This window comes from Saccostrea cucullata, unplaced genomic scaffold, assembly GCF_032062105.1.
Source record: "Saccostrea cucullata isolate Sc308-1 unplaced genomic scaffold, CSIRO_AGI_Scuc_v1 ctg69, whole genome shotgun sequence".
NCBI lineage: Eukaryota > Metazoa > Mollusca > Bivalvia > Ostreida > Ostreidae > Saccostrea > Saccostrea cuccullata.
The window spans coordinates 627,092-651,624 of NW_026939160.1; the positions used below are offsets into that span (position 1 = coordinate 627,092).

General features: G+C 35.4%; 1 protein-coding gene across 1 annotated transcript; it reads right to left on the reverse strand.

Moving 5' to 3' along the window:
• Positions 1–447: 447 nt before the first annotated feature.
• On the reverse strand, positions 448–23,844 carry LOC134252370 (GAS2-like protein 2B). The gene is made up of 6 exons (XM_062734834.1): positions 23,489–23,844; positions 22,395–23,181; positions 9,905–10,012; positions 9,618–9,714; positions 6,201–6,804; positions 448–4,452 (listed from the first exon to the last, which is right to left on the reverse strand). The coding sequence occupies exons 2-6, from the start codon at positions 23,004–23,006 to the stop codon at positions 1,122–1,124; spliced, it is 4,752 nt and encodes a 1,583-aa protein (XP_062590818.1). The 5' UTR covers positions 23,007–23,181; positions 23,489–23,844; the 3' UTR covers positions 448–1,121.
• Positions 23,845–24,533: the final 689 nt, after the last annotated feature.

The following is a 24,533-nucleotide window of genomic DNA, read 5'->3' on the forward strand; positions in this document are numbered from 1 at the left end:
CTGTACTGGAACACCTGACAAATTGTTGATATTATATGAAGATATGGTTTAACAATGCCCCTTTCTTTCCCTTTTTAATAAGTATAGTTCATTAGATATTAAGCAGGTACAATAGAGTCTGAGTAAACATGTACAAGCTCATAATACCCTGGCTATTCAAAAAAACCTAATGATCGATAGTAAACACAATGAATAATCTGTTTAAAACCCAGAACAAGGATTTTTTCTCCTGAATATATTCTTTGATTACTAATACAAAATAATTTGGTGAAGGGGTGCTAGCATTCCTTATTTTTGAAACATTTCTTCACAATTCAGCAAGATATACAGTACAGTAACTTTACGTCTGCTAAACTTTATACGTATATTTTTACATTTTCAAACCAAAAACTGTTGCTTTCCATAGAAAATATTTTCAACATATCATAAGAAAAAAATCAATAAAGGTTATAAATTTTCTGAGTTTTTATTGCATTATATAATATTTCCAATTTCAAATAAATAAGACATAAATAAGCACAATGATCACAGACATTTTTTTTTCAACATGGACGACTTCCGGTGCTACAGCTAGATGCGCTCGTGACGTTTGTTCTCTCACGCGTCAATGTCAAATTAGTACAATGCTGATTGGACAAAATATAGGATGTATTTGGCACAAATCACACATGAAACATAGGCCCTTTTACCATTCGAAGCCATTAAAGTACAAAAGGATTTATTTTGGAATTTCTTAAAATACTGTGTTGAGTGTAGATTTGGTCACAACATAAAGCTTTAGAGGGGTGGGGACAAAATAAAGTTATTGAGCCTTTGGATGATGGTCTTGTCTGACGTCATGGAATGATTACTGGAATGTGCTAACTAAATAAAATACAAAAAACGCAAGATAAATGGCCATTAATTATTCTGTCAGTTCTCTCATCAATATTGCATGTCAAATCCCAAAACATTCCTTCAGACAAAAAAACAAAAAGCAACATGATGACCCTCCATGCTAAAGTAATGGATATTTCTAACCTAGATAAAAAGGCGAAAGAGAAATGGACCCTTGCATAAGACACACAGAAACGTCCAAAATATCACAGATAAATTTTTATGCGAAAAAAGGCAGACGAGATTTACACGAATTCTTCCTCCTCTCCATAAGTGCACGACAATGTATTTGAAGAGCTAGACAAACTTGAAATGGACACTGCACGAACCAGTTTATTTGACTTTTCCGTGCTCAACTCTCGGTTAAGGACAGCTGTTCGGCCTGTTGTTAAAGGAGTAGCTAGTTTTGGAACTGGAGTCTTCGTTCCGGATTGACTGCGTACGTTTCCTGTTTGATCATTAGATTCAGCTCGGGCAGTAATTCCGGAAATTTCATCCATTTCATCGTCATAATATTCCCCATTTATAGTACCATTAATATTGTTGTGCACAGGGCTAGATTCTTTTTTAAATGATGTCTCTTGAGTGCCCATATTGAACAAATTTGAAAAAGATCTTGATTTTCCACTAGAACTTAGTGACTTTGGGGCTGGAATTCTTGACTTTGGTCCCTGTATATTGTCCTTGCGTGGATTTGTTTTTAGGATTTCTTTTATTTTGGATACAATTACCACAGCATGATCAACATCAGCAGTGATAGGAGATTCCGGAACCGATCCATTGCTAGATTTCATGCTAGATCGCCTTGAGGAATTTACAGATGAGCGAGTTGGAGTACTTGGCCGAGGAGGAGTTGAAACAGGTCTGTTGATTGGTTGAGATTTAGATGATGAAAACGACGGCGTTTTAGATCTGGGAGTAGACGGAACAGAGCCTTTTGCACTGGATCCAGAAGATCTGTGTGAGCTTGGTTTTCCTGCAGGAGAGTTTCCTCTTCTTTTAATGTTTTCATTACTATCCAACGATAATTCGTCACTACCTAAAGTATCTTCATTTTCCATGCAGTTAACATCAATGTCCCCCATGAAACCTCCCCCAGGAGTCTCGTTTACAGAGGCCTTAAGCTCCCTTTCACGCATTTTTTGGAAAAGCTTCTCCATGGTTTCATACATCTCAGGATCCTCAGGTGGCGCTTCTAGTTCCTCGGTTGATATATCTCGAAGACCGTTAACTGGAAGAGTCAAGGCAGCTTTAATTTCTTCAAGTGGACGCGACTCCATATCATACTGGTCAAAATCACATGGATTAGGAGTTTTTGATCTGCGTAAAATCCCAGCCGGATTCTTGTTTCTGGTGGATGTTTTATTCATAGTCTTTGCCGCCGATTCTACCCATGCCTCCGTTCTGTTAACAACATGTGAACCAGATTCCTTCCTCTGTACTTGCAGAACTTCCTCATCTTTGTTCGCTTTACGATTCCAGTTCTCTGGATCAACACTCCTAGGTCTTGGACGGTAACGAGGAGTTTCTGCAGCAGGTTTTACATTCCGAGATCTATCTAGGCTTTCAGTAGATGCTCGCTGGTTAGTTGGCGTTGTAGCACGAGCTATGATTCGGCCAGTGGTTGTTTTTGTTGTTCTGTATTTTGTTTCTTCTCCGTCTTTTACATTGATTTTATGTCGTCCACTGTCCCGATTCACAGTCACCATAATAGTTTCCTCGGTAGAGTCTTGCTTAACTGGAGTTTTCGATTTTGAGCCTGTTGCAGTGGACCTTCTTGGTGTTGCTGGACTAGCTGATACACTTCTTCGCTCTCTTTGGTTGTTGTAATCAGACTCTGGAATTTCTCGGGCTGTGAGAGTTGGTGTTTGCTGTTGGTTTTGGGTAAGTCTTCGTATGGGACTTACATAGGACTTAGGTTGCTCAGTACTAGGCTTGTTTCCTGGCCCAGGTGTCTTGGACCGAGGGATTTCAGTACGCTCTTCTTTCTCTATTTGTGAAAACTCATTTGGACCAGGCGTTGTTGATCGTCGTTGCATATACATGCTAGTGTAAGATGTGTTCTTTTTCTGAGTGTTTGCGGCAGCTTTGTTGGCGGAAGGCGATTTAGCAAGAATCGTTGCCTTCCTAGGAGTAGGTGGTCTCTCTTGGCGAACAGTTTCTGGTTGTGTTGGCTCAATCGTCTGCGTCAAACTTAAAGATTTGGAAGCACTTCCTACCGGTGTCATTGGTCTTGGAATCAAAGATGGAGTGGATGGTCTACCACTGGGTGTTGATGGACGTTTTATTGTGACTGTTTCGTTTGATGGATTGCTTGTACTTAAAGCTGAATTTTTGGTTGTATCTTCCGTTTTACTGACTTCTGTTGGCTTTGTTTCTGCCTTTTTGTTATTTTCCACAGCTATACATGCTTGTTGTGCCCGATTTCGAAGCTCCTGAATAGATTTTTGTAATGCAGTAAAACTTGCAATGAGAGAGTCATTACTTTGACTTTTTGTTCCCTCTTTTTCGGGTGTGTTTTCCTTTTCAGGTCCCGGGTCAGTAATACTGCGGGTCATTCTCGATGAAGAAACGTCTTTGGAATCACATAATGAATCGACATTATCACTAGATATAGTATAAGTTTCAGTTCCTTTGAAACTAGAGGAAGCTTCAGTTTCTGTGTCTTCTGAAGAAATGCACAAATAACTGACATTGGGTTTCACATTCTGAACAGGCCGTTCTCGTTCGCTAAGCACAGAATCCGACTTGGACTCGTGAAGTTTTTTATGAGGTTTTGGACTGTTGGAAACATTACTTTGCATTGTTCTTGTAGTATTAGGATTTGGACGAGACACTGTATATGAAGACGTCGGTGTCTTTGGTCTCGAGACATTTTGAACAGGGGTAGGTTGGACGGTGCTAACAGGTGTTTTTGGACGAGATACACTGCTTAGTGGCGTCTTAGGTCGCTGAGCAGTGCTGACTGGAGTTTTAGGTCTTTGAATATTACTTGTACTGACTGGCGTTTTGGGTCTCTGAACCGAACTTACCGGTGTTTTAGGTCTTTGAACAGTTGAACTTACAGGAGTTTTGGGTCTTGACACAGAACTAGACACTGGTGTTTTCGGTCTAGAAATAGTAGAAGAGGCCAGTATTGTCCGTTTTGGTTTCTCCATTTCGAAATATCCATTACTTGCATTCTGTCCATTGAAAGACTTGGTATCCAAACTGCGACTAACATTTCCAGTATACTTATACCTGGATGGTTTTTCACTAATTGGCGGCTTTTTCACAGATCTGTTCCCACTATATGATGATATGTTTCGTGAACTATCAGTGCTACTCTGTGATCTTGGAGATTCAAGACTTCCTTCAGAGGCATTTCCATTTGGAACTGATAGCGCACTATTCAGTAAGTTTTTAAACTCATCCAAAGTCATTGTACTGATTTGGTTGATATCAACAGATGGCTGCATGGAGTTGGAGCCTGAGGTATCGTCTGTTCCTACACTGTCATTTCCCTCGGAATCCATGCTTGGGCGCTGAGGAAGCTGGCGACGATCTGCACGTGGAGTATTTGGAATTGATTTTGATCTGTAAACAAAACAAATCTTATTTAGATCATTTGACTGATCAGTGTGATATGATTTCTAGATTACACAGTCACTTTACGATACAATACAATACAGTAAATCTAGGTCTGAATAATAAAGAATCCTTAAAAGTTCTAATGAAAAGACACCACTTACTCACAAACAGAATCTTAAACAAAACTAAAAGACGATCTTTTTCATATCCTCAAGCACATAACCAAAACGTTAACTGGATACTGTCCAATATCAAGGAACTTTAATTTTATATCATGTTTCAAGTATTCAATTAGTCTGCTTTTTCACGATGACCAACAGTTCAAGACCAGTCTTACAGAAACCTTGGAATGCTGACGCATTTTAAAAATGCAATCCCTATTGAAAGAAATGCCCACACAATTACTATTTAGAATTCTAATCAATGCCGTTTTAAAAATCTGATCGAAACAATTGAAACGTAAACACATCATATAAAAATTCATTTAAATAGATTGCTATTTCTACCTGACGCTTTTATGGCCTATTCCACTTTTAAAATTGAAATGATTTTTTTTTCAATACACTTGATGAAATTCTCCTTATCGAGAGGAATAGTTAATCCCACTGTGGCAGGCCTTTGTAGTGAAGAGATAGGGTTCCTCACAACCTAAACAAGACGCTAGGAGGAATGAAAATCGATACACAGAATTTGTAACAGATCACGAAGAAAACGGGTGAAATTCCAACCACATTCAGGATATCTGCCAACTGGTTTCGATAGGGCCATGTCGTCAGTTGCCGATAATTACCCCGTCTTTGGCGGGTTGTATCTGTTTTTATGTCACCATACGCAGGTCGTAAAATAATAAAACACACACTTTAAGTCCAAACGATTACGTATATATTCTTTCTTTGCTTCGCGACTACTGTCTCCAGACAAAGGAAATATATTGCAGATTTGGTTATCTCCATTACGGATCGAATATAAGTATTCTGTTGAAGGGTTGAATATTCGAACAATGTCTTTAAAATTTCAAGTTTAAAGGTAAATTTATGAAAACAATATTTAAATGTCAAAAGAAACGAAGCACAAGGTAGTTTTATTCTCGAGACATAAACTTTAAGATGCGTTCGTGCACGTTTAGAAAAGTATGTATGATTAAATATCTACCGCGGTATATACAAACATTCCGTTTAGGTGTGTGTGAAAATCTTTAGAAAATTAGAGAAGGTTTTTGTCGATTTATTTGATATCTGATGGTTATGTCAAAAGAAAAGGATTTGTTGTCGAAAGTCTTACATGAAAGTGAATAATGAAGGGCTCATAAGCTGATTTCGAGACAAAGAAATTTAAATGGTAGTACCTAATTTGATAAATCTCAATCTGCGAACCTGCATGTTTCAGACATTTGATACTGGTTAATTGTCCATTAATGTCATTACAGACAACAATATGTGCAGATTACTTGAAAAGGTCCTTCTTGCGATCACACTAAAGAGAACATAACACTGCCTTTCAATGTGATTCTACCTTAACCCTGAAATTCCAACACCCTATTTTTCATTTAATAACAATGATGAATTGAATGAAATTTCAGGAATGAGAAAAATCGAAGAACACTATTGAATAGGTTTTTGTTCCATTTTATTCAAAATCATTGTGAGATCAATAAGTGAGCAAAATGACACCCTCATTTCATATGTGCCAACAATGAAGTGCTCAATATTCCTTTCATTTATTGAAGATAGAGGTGAAAATTGATTTTCTCTTACCTTGAATAATTGGAGACGAGAGTTGCCTGGCTATTCTTCCTACTTGGCGCCGGGGACATGGAAACATGAAATGACGGTGAGGTACATCTTTTGGGGGCCGGGGAAGCGCTCCGTGCACTGGGGGACGGGGACGGGCATCGTTTGGTAGGGGATGCTGGGCGCGATACTTTGGTCGTCTGCTCACGTGGTTGCAATGCCTTATTGATTCCTGACACGGGTGACGGTGATCGCAGGCGACTAACAGGGGCCGGAGACTGGCTTCTTCTGGAATTGGCGATCACTGTACTAGTCCTCTGACCACTAAAATTGACATTATTTACATTTCCCGTCGGAGATAGCGGAGAGACGGGAGGTTTTGTTCCATAGTTCTGAGTGACACTTTGAGTGTTAAGCTTTCCTGGAGAAGGGCCAGGCGACGCGCTACGCATGCGTGCTGGCGAATGAGTCCTTTCAGAAGCTTCCGAAATGGAATGCGACACTGGACCAACTGAGATTTTTCTGGGAGACTTCAATGGCAAGGTCTGAGACAATGAGGGGGTACTCGCCCGGCGGGTGGGGGTTCCCTGGGGTCTTTGAGATTGTGGAACTGGTGTGTTTCGATGACCTGTAGATAGATAAAAATTGTGTCAGTAAGTTCAGAATGACGAACTCTTAAGGTAGTTTAAATGTTTGTTTTCATAAAAAAGACCAATGACGCGGATGTTGATATAATGAGATTTACTTCAGTTTTGATCTTTGTTTACGGGTTTCTAATGTTTAGTCACCCCCAAAACAGGAGTGGAAATGTCAATAATTTTAAAAACTTTAGAAACTTTTTAAAATAGATTTTTTTTTAGACTTTCAAAGGAGTCTAGATATTTTGAGACAGATTCTATTGAAAAACTGAATTTGTGAAAGCAGATGTTTATATCTTGTCATATCACGACCTGTTTAAACTTACAAGAGATTAAAAATAATTTAATCAAGATATAACTCTATTTAAAAATCCTTTGATCTTGGGCTATGTCAATCGTCGTTACAGTTCAATAATGCACAATGAAATTTTTTTAATGATTATTATTATATATGTAACATGCCTCATCAACTATTTCAGGCGAAATAATAACAGGTGTTTTGGAAATACAACTGAAATGCAGAATCATTTAAGTGGGCATGACTCTGCACACAGAAATAAATTAAAGTGTCTTTTTTATCATTTAACACATGATAAATAAAATTCTACATAAGATTTAACATTTTCAAGAGATTAAGAATGCAAAATATGCTAATACAAAGGTGCACAAATTATTAAACTTTATTTCAAACATCATGATTCAGAAATGTAAAATTCCGTCTTTAGGATTAGATCTTTTAAAGAACTTGATTTCATTCAGTGCAAATCCTTATATTATCCGAATCAGAGTGTGATTTTCATACATAATCACATTAATAAAGTCATAAGTAGATATATTTTCTTGATTTGTTACGCAAACTCTCCTTCAACAGTGGGCCCGAGGTAAACCTGGATTTATTAACCTTACCTTATAATTGCAAAGCAATAAACACAGGAGTGGGTCTAAAAATTTATGATTCTCGAAAAGATTGTCTTTGAGGGAAATGACCGATTTTGGGTTTCTCCGCAACCGAAATGTTAGGTTCATTTTTTATACGTTAATTTTGAAATAATTTTATTTTGCGGGAAGACTTTATAGGTTTCATGTCTATCATTTCATGCGAGACAACAAATTCAATCATATCTTTACTTTTTCTTACATACCTAAGGACATAGATTTACACTGTACATTATAAAATCAAGGGTCTAGCAAATCAATATTCGATTGAAAGATACCATTTATTTACTTAATTTCCAGGTAATTTGAAACTATTGGCCGCAGTGATAACCCACTGTGAGGTTTTATCACACTCCAAATTTGACTTACTTATCTTAGTTTCTGAAATATCTTAATTAAAATTTGTTTAAACTCAGGGAAAATGTACTAAGAGTTCATAAATTGAATGAATGCGTTCTAATACACGACCTTTAATTGAATGCCCACCAATGGCAAAGAAACCATTCTCGGGGGGTAGTTATGAATAAATTCAACTAAAAAACCATTCAAAGTATCTTTTAATAATATTCATGGGTCTAATAAATCACAAGAAGTGGTCTGAAAAATCTCGTTAAGTATATTTATCCAGCACTCAATACTTGGTATGGATAAGTCATTTGCATATATTATATATATAGACGTATAAACTTATACCTGTAATAATGTCTATAGCAAAGGATCAAGGTTTAGTTAGTCGTGCAAAAATAACAGAACGCTACAAAATCAGGATATTTTTATCTTTTATATTTATTTGCACTTTCCAATATGAACCATGTGTCTTCTCTTTTACTTCAAAACATTCAATAAATCGTGTTGATTTATGATGTTTATTTCCTATTCCGTATTCATTACATAGAATCGGTCCATTTTGTCTGACGTCACATAGTTTAAATGGGCCAGTATATTGAGTATATTTTCAAAGAGAATTATGGTAGGATTACAAATATAAAGGAATTTATACTTATTAAAACTCGATCTCAATTAAATTCCACCCATATATGTTTTGGTAGACAGGAAATTATTACCTTATTAGGCACAGGGCAATTTATTTTTGCAAAATTTCACGGATTGTCCAGAGGAAAATCCTTGTTCCTTACTGCATGAATATTGAATAAAAATCTTGTCTTCAAAATGTTTCTGATGGGATGGCACTGAATGAACTCTTTCAGATATTATTTCCAAGATTCAAAATTTTCAAAATTAAAATTTATTTTTAAAAAAAAAAGTGTTCAAAATCAGTGACCAATATGTGAAAATACCAAATACCAGAGGCACATATGTATGCCTTTCACCTTTAATTAAAATTGGAAACCTTTTCATACCTTCATACCTTTACTTAAATGTTAAAAATAACTGGTTGGTCTAAAATAATATTAATTTGGTACGTTTATAGAACGAATTGATTCTGGATATTTAATTTTATTAATTAATAGGACTGTTTTATTACGAACAATGCCTGTACAATTTTATAAAGCACCGCTAATGTATGTCAATAGTAATTCTATTGATCATGTGGTATTGATCTTTTAGCTGTTCAAACTTTTAGTGACTTTCGAGAATTTATCGATTCTACACCTGATCATAATAGAATGGGAATATCTTTTAAAAACAGGATACATCGAATTTTAGCGATTGCCGTCTTTGTAAAGAGAAAAGGTCGAATCATAAAGACTTGGAAATTTCATGCAAAAGCGTTTTTTTGTTTTTGTTTTCAGTCTTCAAAATATATGAAATAAGATAAATTTAAAGATCCATTCTGGGGGAGATGAATGAAAACAAAGGCTAATACGAATGAAAGCGATGGAAGGGGGGGGGGAGTAAATCTTACCAGAAAATCCACAGCGACAGGGGTCGTGCTTATCTAAATAATGTTCTAGTGTGTCCCAGCCGCCACCCACCCGGATCATCACATGCTTACGTAATATCTAAAAAAAAAAGTAGAGAAAAATATATTATACTCATTCGCATTGCTACATGTATTACAATTTCACAGCAAAAAATTCATAATATCGGAGCGTCAATAAGTTTTGCTTATTTTATGGAAAATAATACATAAGTAAATAGCTGTTTAGTTTTTTCCTGATATCTGAAAAGAAATTATAAATCCCGACTTACCCTCACAAAAACTAGTGTCTGAGAATCCCCTATTTTGTATTTTCCCTCCCCGACCTTGATGATGGGGAATTGTACAGGGCAGGTACATCGTCCGGCCAACCACTTCACCTAAAAAAATGAAATAACTAGTGTAAAATAAATAATACGTGGAGTATATACAACGAAAAAAATTCAGAAATATGAAAGAAATTGCAATTTTCTTCGTTTTTTCAACGTTCACACACTGAAAGTTTGGAACTTGCAGCAAATTGTATTTAGAGTTATCTCTCTTACATAGCTTCGAACACTGCCGTCATTTAACATTTTAACATTTAAACTAGAGATAACCTGGGACACTTTATAGATTCTCAGATCATTATCATCGGATCATTATGATGTCAAAAGACTAAATCACACTGTAGTATCATTACACCTTCGTGAAATTACAAACTTTCTGGTCGGAGATGAATTGATTTTTAATGATAGTACACTGCATGATTCAATCATGATAAATGAAAATTCGTAATCTTTCGAACTATGGAACTTTGAAAAATAAATAAATAATGGAAACCTTAGATATGAAGTAAGTGTTTTATTTCAGTGTGATGTTTAAAATAATTGTTAGCAAATGCAGCATCCTTACAATACTTGGTTTATTGCAGACTCGACAGATTTCTAAAAATCAGGTAATTTGACCTATTGGATATTGTTCAAGAAATAAATAAATGTGGGACACGACAAAAACAATTCTACAATGACGGCAACCTAACCCTCTTACACCAAACGTCAAAAGGTTCTATCCGATGTGTATATTTTTAATATAAAAGATCCACAAATGAAGGCACGCCATGGTCGTAGGAAAATATCTATCTGGTTTCACGATCTCTAAACAGAACAAGAAATTGGCCGACTTCTCTCTTTTCTTTTACACGATAAATTGAGTGCTTTCAGTCATTAATTCACACAATAGAAAGAACGTAAGGTACACTGTATTTTAACTAGTAACAATAAATTAAAGAAACTATAAGGTGGAAACAATAAATAAAAGAAACTATGAGTAGAATTTTTAGCAAGGATTTAATTTTGGCATTATTAGCGAGGGTGCCAAAATCGCTAAAATTGAATATCGCTAAAAAGAAATTGCGTTTTATTTGTAGTCAATTCTTTAATATGCATTTTAAAATCGATAAAATTACATTTCGCTAAAAATTAATTACCAGTTCTTAAGGACAAATCGCTAAATTTGCGTCTCGCTAAAATTTCCACTTATACTTTATTAACTTACTTTATCATCAATATCGGGGTGAATGGGAATTTTCTCTAATCGGGCATCATCCAGTTTTTGAAGAACTCTTATTATATCATCGACAGATGACAATCGAACCACTTCACTCTTATTAACGGCGTTTTCTGAAGTTTGCACTTTTTCAAAATTTTCAGTGAAACCATTTTCCTCTATCGAGACTGTAACACCCATTATTTGCAACTTCCAGAAAGTGTTTATACTAGGAACTGTTATTATACTAGGAACTGTTATTTCCACGTAAACGTTAACTTAAGTTGTTGAAATTGGTACTTTAGTTTATATAATCCTTTTAAGATTCAAGACCATAAATACTTCTTAGAATATACAGAGCATGCAAAAATTGTCACAAAAAGAAAGCAATAAGCAAAATGCAGCTTAAAAGATGCACAAATATCTAAATAACAATAATCCATAAAGAACGTAGAACAAGTTCTGCGAAAAGGAGATTCTGCAAAAGTAAGTCAAGATGGAGAAATGAAACTTGACAGAACATGGCTTCTGATGTTAAGCTGCCATAACTGTGACCCGCGTGCCAGTGGAATCAATGTAGTAGAATTGTCAGCCGTGGGTGCCTACAATATTCATAATGGACGCAATATTTACCAGAACCTCTCACTTTAATTGATTACGATCGATTCGGTTAAAGACATGTTACGACAAATGCTTTTACCTAAAACAAATGTTCATTGTTTAATGTTTCACGGTGCGCTACCCTCTTTTCCCTTTTTAACTTAGGTAAATGTATATATTCTGTGATGTTAAATGGAAACTCGCAAAGCATTTATGTTTATTATCGATACTTTAAATATTGATTTAAATTGTGTATGGAACAACAAACAAAATGTATGTAAAGGGATTTTTTTAAATCCTTTATATTTCATTGAACTTTTGTGAGAGATTTTCCCAGACACTACTGATAAACATATAGTGTACCAGAAAGTACAATTTTTGGCCAGCACACTAAATACACACACACAGTCATTTACATTTTGAGGGCATTCAATTTACTTTATTCCGGCAAGGAGAGTTCGATATGAAAATTGGACGTCGACCCCTTGTTGACATTTTCTTTAGGAATGTTGATTTGAATGAATCAATCATTGATTTCTCTTGAATACAGACAAGATAAGACTAATCCATACTAAGTCAGTGCTACATTCCAAAGCAAACCTTTGTTTGGGCATAGGGCCTTGTAAGTACCATGACTTGATATAGCAGTCAGATCAAGAGGGCAATAAACCAAGACTTAAGACAAGAGGGATTGATTTTTGGTTACAAATTTGTTACGTTTCACTACGACATAAGACCGCTACTCATGTCGTTTAATTAAATGAAAATCATTAAGCTATATCCGATAATTCCCAGCCCTTAAACCCATGTATATGTGTCCAGTTCAATATTTCCATTTATACAGATAGGTAATGCTCTTGAAACCTCATTTGACAAGAAGATTATATCTTGAAAACTTTGAGAGATTCTTTTTAATCTTTTGAAGTTTCGCACTGGCTTTCATGCTGTGTTCGACGTTCTTCATTCCATATTTCACACAGAAATGATATTTTAGGTTTGGAAAAATTTGTGTTTACAGATAATAAATCTTGATTCTTGCCAAGAAAAACTCTGATCATTTTTAAACCGGTGCCAAAACGTGAAGAAAGATACTTAACAATGCGTTCAAAGATGTTGGATCGTCTTGTTAAAAAGATAAGGAATACGATTTACAATATGTTATAAATTTTACAGTTTTTCGTGTAGTTCTGTATGAGTTCATGTCAAAACTACAAGAAACAAAAAGAGGAGAAAGAGTGGGCTCCTAATGTCTTTGTTCACAACTCCATCGCACAATCTGTTTTATAAAGCCGATCTACGACCAACTAACAGCTGTTTGCACATCTTCTTAAATGCTAAGGAAAGGATATACGATCGAAGCTTGTTTTGATGTTAGTGCAAGTCCAGTAAGAAAGAAATATAATTTGTTTTGATCAAGGCATCTTTTACTTTGATACATTACGGGTTCGTGACAAAATCGTATCAAACACACTTTCCCGTGTTTCTTATTCGCATTTCTTTTCCATTCGGATTGTAAACCAACACACCCATCTCTTTCAATTCCAATCGAACGCGACGACGAAGTTTTTCACAATAAACAGGACATAACCATTATCTGTGTTACATTCCGGAAAGAACATTAAATCGGGAATAACTTGTTCAAAGATAAATGGAATTCTTGCTTATCAAAAACATCTAAAAAAAAATTAAAACCATTTAACACTCTTTGCTATTAAAGTGTAGGGCAGACAAACGTCATCCATTACATACATCAAAACAAATTCATAGAATACTTTGATCAGATCTGCACTACATACATCATGTATTTGATTCAGGTTTATGAATTTATGTATCAATATACATTATCTCTCAGAATGACTAAACCCGTTTGACTCCCATTTGTGATCTAGATATAGTAATCTTTTCGGGACAATTTACGAGTATTCATTCATTTGCCAAGTAGGCCCTGTGATCGTTATGTTACGGTTATTAACTTTTCTAACACATATTACTAAAATTATGCCAACACTTGTCCTCAGTCATAAACGTCTCATGATAATCTCTCCAGAGATCGGACCTTTCAGGCACAAGTCCGTCGTTATCAGGAGGAAAAATTGGCAGGATATCACCAATCGGATCTTGGGTCACTGTTTGGAATCCAAGATTGAAAGAATCCTTCCTCAAAGAAAGAACCCTTCCTCAACCTTGAAATCGTGATCCAAAATCCCCGAAAGCAAATGCTCCAAAATCCCAGAAAGCAAAGCTCAACTTAAAGGATATGACCTACCTCTTCTTCGCAATTCGCTAAATCCCAATCAAGCCTAAAATCGCTGGAATAAACCTCCTCATCCTGTGTGATCCCAGGGGATTGAATGTCTTTGCAATCCAAGACAACGGGCATTATTACAGCAAACTTAGCAACTTGCCGATATTTTGAAAATTTTCAACCTTTTTGGTTGCAATTTTTCTTGCAAAGATTGCATCCACGGAACCCCTTAACAACCAAACACAGGACTGCACCGAAAATTTGTGTTTGTGTCTTCATATCTGCAGTTCAGAATCAGAACCTTTTGATTAGAAGAGGACAATAAGACTACACAATACCTGCCAGGCAATACACAAACCAGAACAGTTATCAATCATAACGCCATGCTAATAATCTTAATCAAAATCTTAACTTGGGTATATTTGGGTACAAACAATGGCATTATTGCCAGTAATTATCAACAATCTTTATATCTTGCTTCTCGTGAAACAGTCTGTGTGCTGTAGGGGCACACTTAACGTGTCATTAGGGGTGGTTTAAAACAATTTCAAGCTCAGTCAAACCTGAAATCGGAAGGTCTGCAAACTATGTTGTGTTTCAAGCAACGACAAGCGAAAACAAGGGTGTAATTAAGTTCTCTGTCTTAAGCGTCTTAGTAATGATAAATATCGCACAAAGTGCATATAGCTAATCCGCGACATATCTTAAAAGGAGCTGTAGCCGGAACTTTCCTTATAATAATCAATGCATGTGATTTAAATCAAACGTGTCAATCATATCAATTGACAAAATTGGTCACAAGAATTAAAACGGAAGTTTGAAATTGGGCAAAAGTTTTCTCACTTGTGTCTATTGCAACTGATGACACTTTGTCAATATCAAGCTTAGCTAGCTATTGTAAATATCCTGAAAGGTTTTGTAATTGAATTTAGGAAAGTGCCGAATTTGAATGATGTGGTAATTGCTTATCTATAATGAATTGATAGGATGGTTGCGTGGCTATGTACAATTCCCAACAAAACTGACCAATATTGCTCCAAGAAGAGACACTGGAAGAAAGGAACCTCAAGGCAAAATTTAACGAAGCAGAAAATAGGTACAAGAAAATCGTTAACAGGAAATGAGTGAAAACAGTTTGAATGTCCAAAATATTAAATGAGATCCAGGATTTGAAAGGTATCAAGGGGTCTTGTGAGATAAGCTCCTGGATTCTAGAGATTTTGTAGGGTAAAAAATGTTAACATTTTGTAGATGAAACTGTGATTTATGTTAATTGACAATTTTCTTGTTGCTGTATAACATGGTCATAGTTCGCAACTACAATTAATACATGCAACAAAATTTGTTTTGATGTGTTTGTTTTCAGTGTAGGAACATATAATAATGCAAGTCTTTGAACCTAGCTTTAAGTTTCGTAGTACATATCTAATTTCACGGCTCAAGCTGACATTAATTAAATCCGATATCCTTACTGCACCGAAATATTACACGGTGTCAAAGATGGAGTCATCACTTTTGTTTGGGCGTCAGAAGATTTCAGAAAAGCAGACGACAACGATGAATCAAAGATGACAGTGTCTCAGATAAAATAACTTTTCCACTTTATCTTCAAAATGACAGACAACGCTAAGGGAATCCTTAAAGAACGTTATGGAACCAAATTCAGTGGAATACCGAATTCCTATGACTGCAATCAAAACAATTATCATAATGACCCCACCAAGACAAAGCGTTGCCAGATGGCGAAATCGTCATTGGTCCTGAAGCTGTGTAGAACAAAAGAAAACTCATTCCGACGTTTGCTAAAGTCGTCTGGCATTGCTGTAAATTGCATCGTTTTATGCTAATTGCACGCTTTTTGTTTTGTTTTGGGCTGATGGTAACAATGACATGCGATTCTTGACTCGCAACATTTTAGTTCATTTAATGTTTAAAAGATGAGTAACGCACGCTGCTTACAAGGTTGACTGAATAGGCCCGGATGCTTGTTGATAAAAAGCATTCCTTCCAATCTGTTTTGTCGACATACAATCTGAACTCTTTGTGCACTTCGCACAGATGTTCTTACTACTGCCAAAATGTGTATCGAGACATAAAGCTTATTTTATTGCCATTATACGGGTGACTTGTCAATTAGACTCTATACCTGTGCAGTTTTTGCACAATTAACGACTGTAAGGAAATAGTTTTGTCCAAAAATCAAGAGAAGAAATAAATCCAATGGCTAAATGGCACTCAAGCCTGTACGAAATATCAATCACGTACAATCATCCAAGTTTTTTGTTAAGGTTTTTTAAGCGATTAAATGCAATGATCAGGTTTCTTTAATGAGGGCAGCTTTGATGAATGCATGTAAATTGACAATAAAGAAACGATGTATAGCACTCCAAGGGGTTTTGCAAAACCTCGAAATAGGTCTTAATGTGTTTTTAATTACATTACAGCAGTTTCTGCTTCTAATTGCTCGAAACTTTATAATGCACCTGCTTAATTTAATTGAAATTTTTCAAAAATATTTATTTGAATACATGGTTACATGCTTACAGTTTCTTCAGTTCTAATTAGGTTATTCACGTAAAAATATCATTTACTGATATTTGTTTCCTACATCTGAAATTATTGCGCATGGCTTCGAAAGATTTTGATGAGATTAAGTTGATAATAATTAAGGTTCAAGCATGAATTGAAAACAGAACTTCTCTTACATAAACTTTTTTTTTTGCCTTTTGAGTTTTTTCGTCGGTATTTTCAACAATAATTTTTAATTATCTTAGGTATACTTAGATAACCCTTTCCCTTAATAAAAAAAATTCCCAGGACCCTTCTGTATTTCCTTAGAGGCCATTTCCGGACATGTTCCCTTGTCATTCATATTAACAATTATACTTCTTTGTTGTTGGAAAAACACTCCATAAACTCTAGTTTGTCTTCCAAAAATTGATCACAGTAAGAAATCCCTTTGTAAACTTTATCTACCAACTACAGTACACACTGGAATCCCTTTAAAGAAAAGTAGTTAACACGTTAAGTCGTTTTTAAATCTTAGCGAGAACAAAAGTAAATACTTGAACCAAAGGAACACCATCACACGAACAAATGATAGAGAGACGACTTACTTCAAAATTGTTTGTTCCCCTTTGTTCTGTGTGCTTTTAGAAGGACACACTTTCCAAAGAAAGCTTAAACAAGCAATAATATTGCATAAACTACTTTCCAAAACCAATTTTAAATAAAAATCAAATCGATTTTTCTAAAGTACAACGTAGATCGTGGATGTGCAATTAGATTTATCTGAATGGTTGTAATCTGAAAATTCTAACTTCTGTCCAACGTACACTTTGTAGACTGTAGTTAATTATTGTTAATAATAGCGACCAAAATATTCAAACCATGTGTTCATTTTCAGTATCCAAGAAGTATTATTTTAGCAAGGGTATATTTGCATTAAAATTCAAAATTATAAAGCTTGATTTACAAACTGAATACAAATATTGCTATTAACACTAGGGAGCATTTGAAGGTCTGCCAAAGTTCGCTCGATACAGTCGATATATATATGATAACGGTAAAATGGTTCAAGACCTAGTGGCAAGCAAATACCACTTGTATATAAAAATATCACAATATAAACATATGTGTTGATAAAAATGATTCATATTTTGTAAGCTTTCAAATTGAAATCGTTTTTGCAAGACACCATAGCGATAAAGCGTAGCGAGGCTGATCATTAAAAATAGGTGAAATAGATTTCCATTGCAATCATTTGCAAGAAATTTGTGCATAGATTTGTACACATCTCTTGACATGAAGAACATGACTTAACAATAAATTTACAAGCCAGAAGAATTCTTCTGATTGTAACGAAAACATGCATCTATTTCACATGAAAAAAAAAAGAAATGGCGATTTGCCAAAGTCTACGATGTGTTTGGGGTCACATCTAGATATTACAGTTAATGAAAGATGATAGATCAATGTCTGGTCAAGGCATTCTATCAACCACAAGTCTACTGAGAAAATTCCAATGATATCCGAAAGGAAGAATATTTTATCAATTGCAATATGATCTATAGGACGTATCCTTGGGACCCACATGGGGTGTTAAACCGTCGTAGTTAATCAGGAATGGTGAAAATCAATAGATTATGTCAATATGTAACGTACATATATCACGATGTCATTTACACCTGCTGATATAAGTATTTGTAATACACTAACAACATATAGATATCTTCACACATATGCTTCCAGCTCAGGTAGAGTGACATTGGAACGCGGACACTGGAATGATTTACGCATCCATTAAATATGACACATATGACTACTGACTGTCAAACTTTATGTTTTAACTGGTATTTTTATTTATGTTTATTCACTGTTTTATTAATCAAATGGGATCGTATAGCTAGTCTGCATATTTCTCTCGTCTTCCAATTCGCAAATGATAATTTGTTCGCAACGGGGGCATGCAATCGATCATTATTAAATACATTCTTGATAGAACACCTACGTTGCATAAAAAGGAACCAGACAATTTTATTTTATGTTGAAGATATTCAATATCTAGAATATACCAACAACTACAAGAAAGAGAAAGCCACTTATAAGTTACTCTACAAAGACCAAACAAGATCGTCTGACCTGATAAAAACATATGTACATTAATATCGTATTTCATATTTGTGTAGTAGCAGGGCGTTGATATTTGTAATTTTCTGTATCGTGTTTAATCAAATGTCATCTCAAAAACCAAAGTACCGGGCAACCGTGAATCCAAGCACTATAACAAGTGTACTTTAAGTGCCAAAACAATAACATATAGGCTGGTTAGTTCAATGTCTCGTCTCTCCCCCTTTAAGCAGACAAGCATCCCAGAGAACATTTAGTGGCGGGGGCATTCATGACGACAAATATCCTTCGAAATTCAAAGCCATCAGTTATGTAACTATTACCTTAGCATACATTGCAAAGTTTAGAAGCTTATAATTATTAAGAATGTTCTTACAGAAGTTAACTGCGGGTCGAGACAACACGATGACTCACAAACACAAACTTCAACAATATCTGCATGTTATAACGATTTTATTAGTAGATTGTGAAAGCAATGTATCTTATGTAAAGGACCAACTATCTCTACACTGCATCCTTTAATGAATCCAGCTGATCCCAATGCATGTTCCTAGCTTGTATAGATTGGACATTAATGACCAAACTACAATTTGAAACATGCCTCAAGTCAATAAAAAACACTGCTTCTGGAGCAATGGTAAAAAAACAACCAGAAACTTAAACAAAATCCACACGGCTACACCAATGTATGACATGAACATTGGAGACAGTTTCAAGATCTCATCACAAGTTAAATCATTAGATCAAGGTCGAAGGATCTTAATGGATTTACATCCTCTGCTCTTTGAGGAACTCTCCGTCTGCCTTAACGTCTGCGAAAAGTTCTCTGCCAGATGTTTTTGCAATATGTCGATTTTCGTGCTGTTGTAACAGCACAACTTTAATTCCTGCATTACTCATAATGCGCTAATCGAATGAATTCGATATAAATTAGAGCTTTCTCTGTTTTGCATTACTTGCGGAATAATGGACCATTATACTCTGTTTTAGAAATATTTAGAATCGCAGTCGGAGTGTTGATTTTGCATGTTAAGTCACCGATAAATGCGATTTAAAAAAAATACCGCATAAAACAAGAAACATGCATTAAAAGTTCATTTATAAAAACGTGCTCGTCTACCCTACAAAAATACCTATCCTTCGGATTCATAAGTGTTGGGAAATTAATGCTTCAAAAAGAGTCAAATGCTTAAAATCTTTCAGAATATAAAACAAACAAAAGAAGTTTAAAGGCATCAATTCACACTCTCTTGAGATCTTAAATAGACATTTACTAAATGTACATAACGTTATTTCAAGAAGAAGTAAATGAATCCACTTTGCAAATATGGTCTCCTAAAAAAAGCAAATTTTGCCTCGGTTTCTTACAATTACGAAGACGCAAAGATTATAATGATTTTTCTGAAAATCAAATAGACAACTCAAATAGGGCTTGTCATTGAGTGTTTGGACAATTTCAAAATGGGACAGTGATCTCCATTCATTGGAACAATACACAGATATGTGCACAGTCTGTAGATAATGAAAGTTTTATTTCGTCTTTTGTTATCAAGGGAAAATGAAGGCATATATATTTTTCGCTAAATTGCATTTTCATAATAAGCCCAAAATATGTCAAAAAATAATAGCTTGTTTTGTTTTCTAACAAGCTGATCCGATTAAATAGCTTTTTGTGACAAAAGATTAAAGGGGAATTGTGTATTTCTTTCAATGGAAAAGACAGACAAAGGGGACAGGTAATTTCAAATAATGTATTATCTACCTGGAGAAAAGGGAAATACACAAAACATGTCAGAAAGGAATATACCGTCAACAACATCGACTTACAGAAGAAGGGAAAAAAACTAGAACAGAAAACGTAATTATAATCTCTCCATAAACATTAAGCAAAATTCGTGTGTTAGCTCAAATTAAGAGAAATACAATTGCCTCAAAATATTTATTTGTCATCTCTTTATTTGAAATTTAAAAGTGCTTGTTTTTCTATTTTAATTGTTTAAACTCTGAATGGACAAGTAAAGGGTGACATCCGGAGAAAGCCCTCTGCTTTATTAATGTAGAATAATATTATCACACCGATTTACCGTGGGTAACGGTACCGCGACCTTACGCGTACTCAGGTTAATGGAACAAAATGCAATCTTATCATACATCCGGAAACAAACCAAAGCAGGTGACAGCACAAAGTAAAGACCATTTAACAAAGTCTGTGGCGGATCCAAATTTTTTGTGAAAAAAATGATACTCTCACTAGTGAGTGACTTTGCGTAATTTACCTGATTGGTTTGAAGGATGCAACCTCATAATTTTTCTGTATTAGATGTCCTTCATGCAAAAGTTTTACGCAGAAAACGACCTGACAGTTATTCTTAGAAATGTGACAGTAATTACTGAATAAAGGTGTCACGGTTATTACACTAGTTAACGAGTTTCTTAAAATAAGACCTTTCTTGATTAATGAGTAAATTCAACGTTTAACTGGAATTTATGTATTTATGAAAAGTGGAAAACGCATAATCCTAACATAACTAATCTTAAAGTTTAAATATCTGTGTTTAATCCATACGCAAACTTGTCTAATTCTTTTTTGGCAATTACTGCCCGAAGTTAATTGAATATTAATAGAGATTATCCAAACTTTTAGGTCAGCATGAGGCTTAATCTAAATAAAACCCTAATTAATTTTATTCTGAAGGAATAGGAAATGGTCTTAAACTTGTCTGTACAGAGCAGGACATACATCTTTCCAGCATGGTATGAAACGCGCTTCCATACCTAATTTTCAGTTTCTGGCATGACATCAAATGCTACAAAGGGGATTGAAAAGTCGTTTGGCATTGTAAATTATATAAAGCAATAAAAAACTTTAAAAGAGGGTATCACAAGTATTGATTAAACGGGGTAATGAATAGGTTTAACCCTTCCAAATATGCCGAAAAACACCGGGTGTGCGATCGTCTGCTATTTGTTCAACACAATTCAGGTATGAAATAGATTTATTGCCCGTAATAATAAGTTGTGTTTTGCATACAAAACAAAAGAAACATAATACGCATCATTTTAACATGTATTTTGCATCGTGATGCGTGTAATTGTCAGCCCTAGCTGTCAAATTGCCCATCTCCGCGCCTTATAACTACTGCAAAGACACAAAATAGTTCCCTCTAGACTGGCTACTTAAAATTACATAACGACGTCAGATTTTAAGGCATCCAATATACATCTTGTTCTTTATTCCAGAACTAGTGTTGTCAAGAAAACTCCAAACTTCTGTTTCATCTATCATATGCTTGTCATTTTACTAATGATAATGAAAACACAGACTTCAAAATTCAATTCTGCTACCGCTACTTTACAGGAAATAACATAAGAAGTTCGCAATGAACAGAAGCTATTAAACATGTTCCACATTACACATTCAGAAAAAATAAAACGATTTCAAGTACCACATGTATACTTAACTGTGTTTGGGGGTTCGTTTTACACAGTCTTGCTGTTGTTAAACGTTTAGAGATAGGGAACATAAAAATTTAATCTGATCAAAACCACCTTTAACTTTATCAGATTTTATGTACATCAAAATGAAATTTTCCGGTAAATTAAGCAATGTCCCAGTTTTAGCGTGGGCAGTTTTAACGGACTATTGCCATGAGCAGCCCTAGGGGGACATTGCTGTATGTATAGTGTGTACGGTGTCTACCTAAAAACGGCAACTGTGTGACCTAAATATCAAAAACAAAACATCAACATCATTGACTTACCATTTCATCCAGAGATTTGATGTCGCAGGTAATTATCTGGGGTGGGGGTTCCCCCGATTCTATCTCGGCATCAATCTCCTCCTCCATCTGTACCAAGGTCGGAGCCAACATGCCAAGTTTGGCCCCGATCCGAGCAATCTCCAGCAGACACAACACAACACTCTTCTCATTCTTCCTGAGCACCAGGTCGTCAGTTTCAAACGACAATACATCCGGGATACCCAAATCTTTGGTCCACGTGATGAAGTTGGAGATGTTGTCTCGCGCGTGAAACGTCTGCGGCTTAACCTCCTTTCGATATGGAACCTCGTATTGTGGAATCTCCAAACGACGGACGAAATTGGACTGAATGACAGCCAGTCTTCCTAGCTGTCTCTGTTCGTCTGCATACCCTTTCACCTTGTTGGCATGTTCACAGAGAATGACACCCGTTTCCAAAACCTCGAAAAAATTATCCACAGTGATATTCATTTGGTACAGACACATGAACCATTCTGCCAGGTCCTCTTTCATGGCATACAGGTACTCATCATTTGACTTGTACGCCACCAGGGACTTAAGCTGAAGGACCAGCAGAGTGTTACTAGGTCCCGAAGTTCCCGGAGACTCCATCGTGATCCACAACCCACAACAATTATCACATGTTGACACTTCCAAAAGAAAAAAAAATCCACGGAACTAATAAAAAATATATATCCCCTCCGTGGGGTTTTTAAAGTGGAAAACTTTCCTCGTTACATTATTCCAACAGCACTCCGATTAAACCCTTCTGTCAGCCTGCTTGTCACTAGCAAAATAAAAGCCTGTAATAATCTAAAGCTTTAGCGATCATGCATGAGTTATCATGAGTAATAATTTTCTAACCGCCATATCAGTTTAAACCTACGGTCAAAGATTATTATACTTTAACATAAATGCGTCAAATAACCAATATCGAACTAATAGATTCCTCTATCTAAGTTAGTACTAAAGGCAGGTCCCCAAACGTGCCCAAACGTCCACTATCTGGCGGATCAAGGCGCGTTATGAGACCAGCCACTAAAGGTATACAGGGACATTTAAAAAGTGACAGTGTAAGAAATTCACATACGTACCTCCATAATAATTAAATAATAGTAAATTCAGGGCACACATTTCCGTTTACAAAATCCGTTTAGAATCCGTACGTGTGAATGAAAAATCCCAACCACTGTACGTCATAGCAGACATGTTATCAGTCGATATTGCCATGTTCCGCATAAAGCTTATTTATCTTATGCAAGTCGAAAAAAAGATCGATAATATCGTTATGTACTCCAATGTAAATAGTCGAAAATCTGAACTGTGTCCCTAGTTCTTGTTAAGTTCCCCTTCAGAAACACCAACATATGTTTTCTCACACTGCACTCTGTCTTCTGTTGTGCGTCGCCATCTGCCAAGCCGTTCAGTAGCTTCGCTTGCGTGAAGTGCAGAAGCAATTTTTAGTTTTTCCCTACTCACCTCCTCAGCTAAAAATAGATTTAAAATAAATTCAGAACTTCCGTGCATCCATATATTTAATTTTTTGGCAGATTAATTTATTGATCTGTGAGGATAAAATCTTCTAAGAAAATACGAATTGTCGGAAGAGGGTATGCATTTTGTCGGCAAGGATATTGTGTGGCATGCTGACAAAACGTAATACATTTCAATAAAATATTTTACGCTTAATACATGTATATAATGGCTGTGAACCTTATCTAAATTTCTATCCAGTTTACTCGACTGTCTACGCACTGAATCGAAAATAAAGGATTTTAGAGTAAGACACACTTCAGAGAACAACTCTTCATTTGCTGGTTAACCATGAATTTACTGACAAGTACAAATAAATATAAATGTACATCTTTACCTTTTTCTAGAATTCGATGTAAAAAATATCTAGATGTTTTCAAAAAAATTAATTGCATAATTTTAGTCTTCTAAAATTTTAAGTTTTAACAAATTACATGATACAGGATATATAATTTATTTCCTGAATTCCAATGAGCAAGTCACAACATTCCTTCCTTAACAATTATTACAGAAAACTCTTTTAAATTAACAAAAGCTCCCAGAAGAGAATTTCCCAAAACTTTATTTACAATTATTTACACAAAATCTTTCAATTCAGTCGGAGTT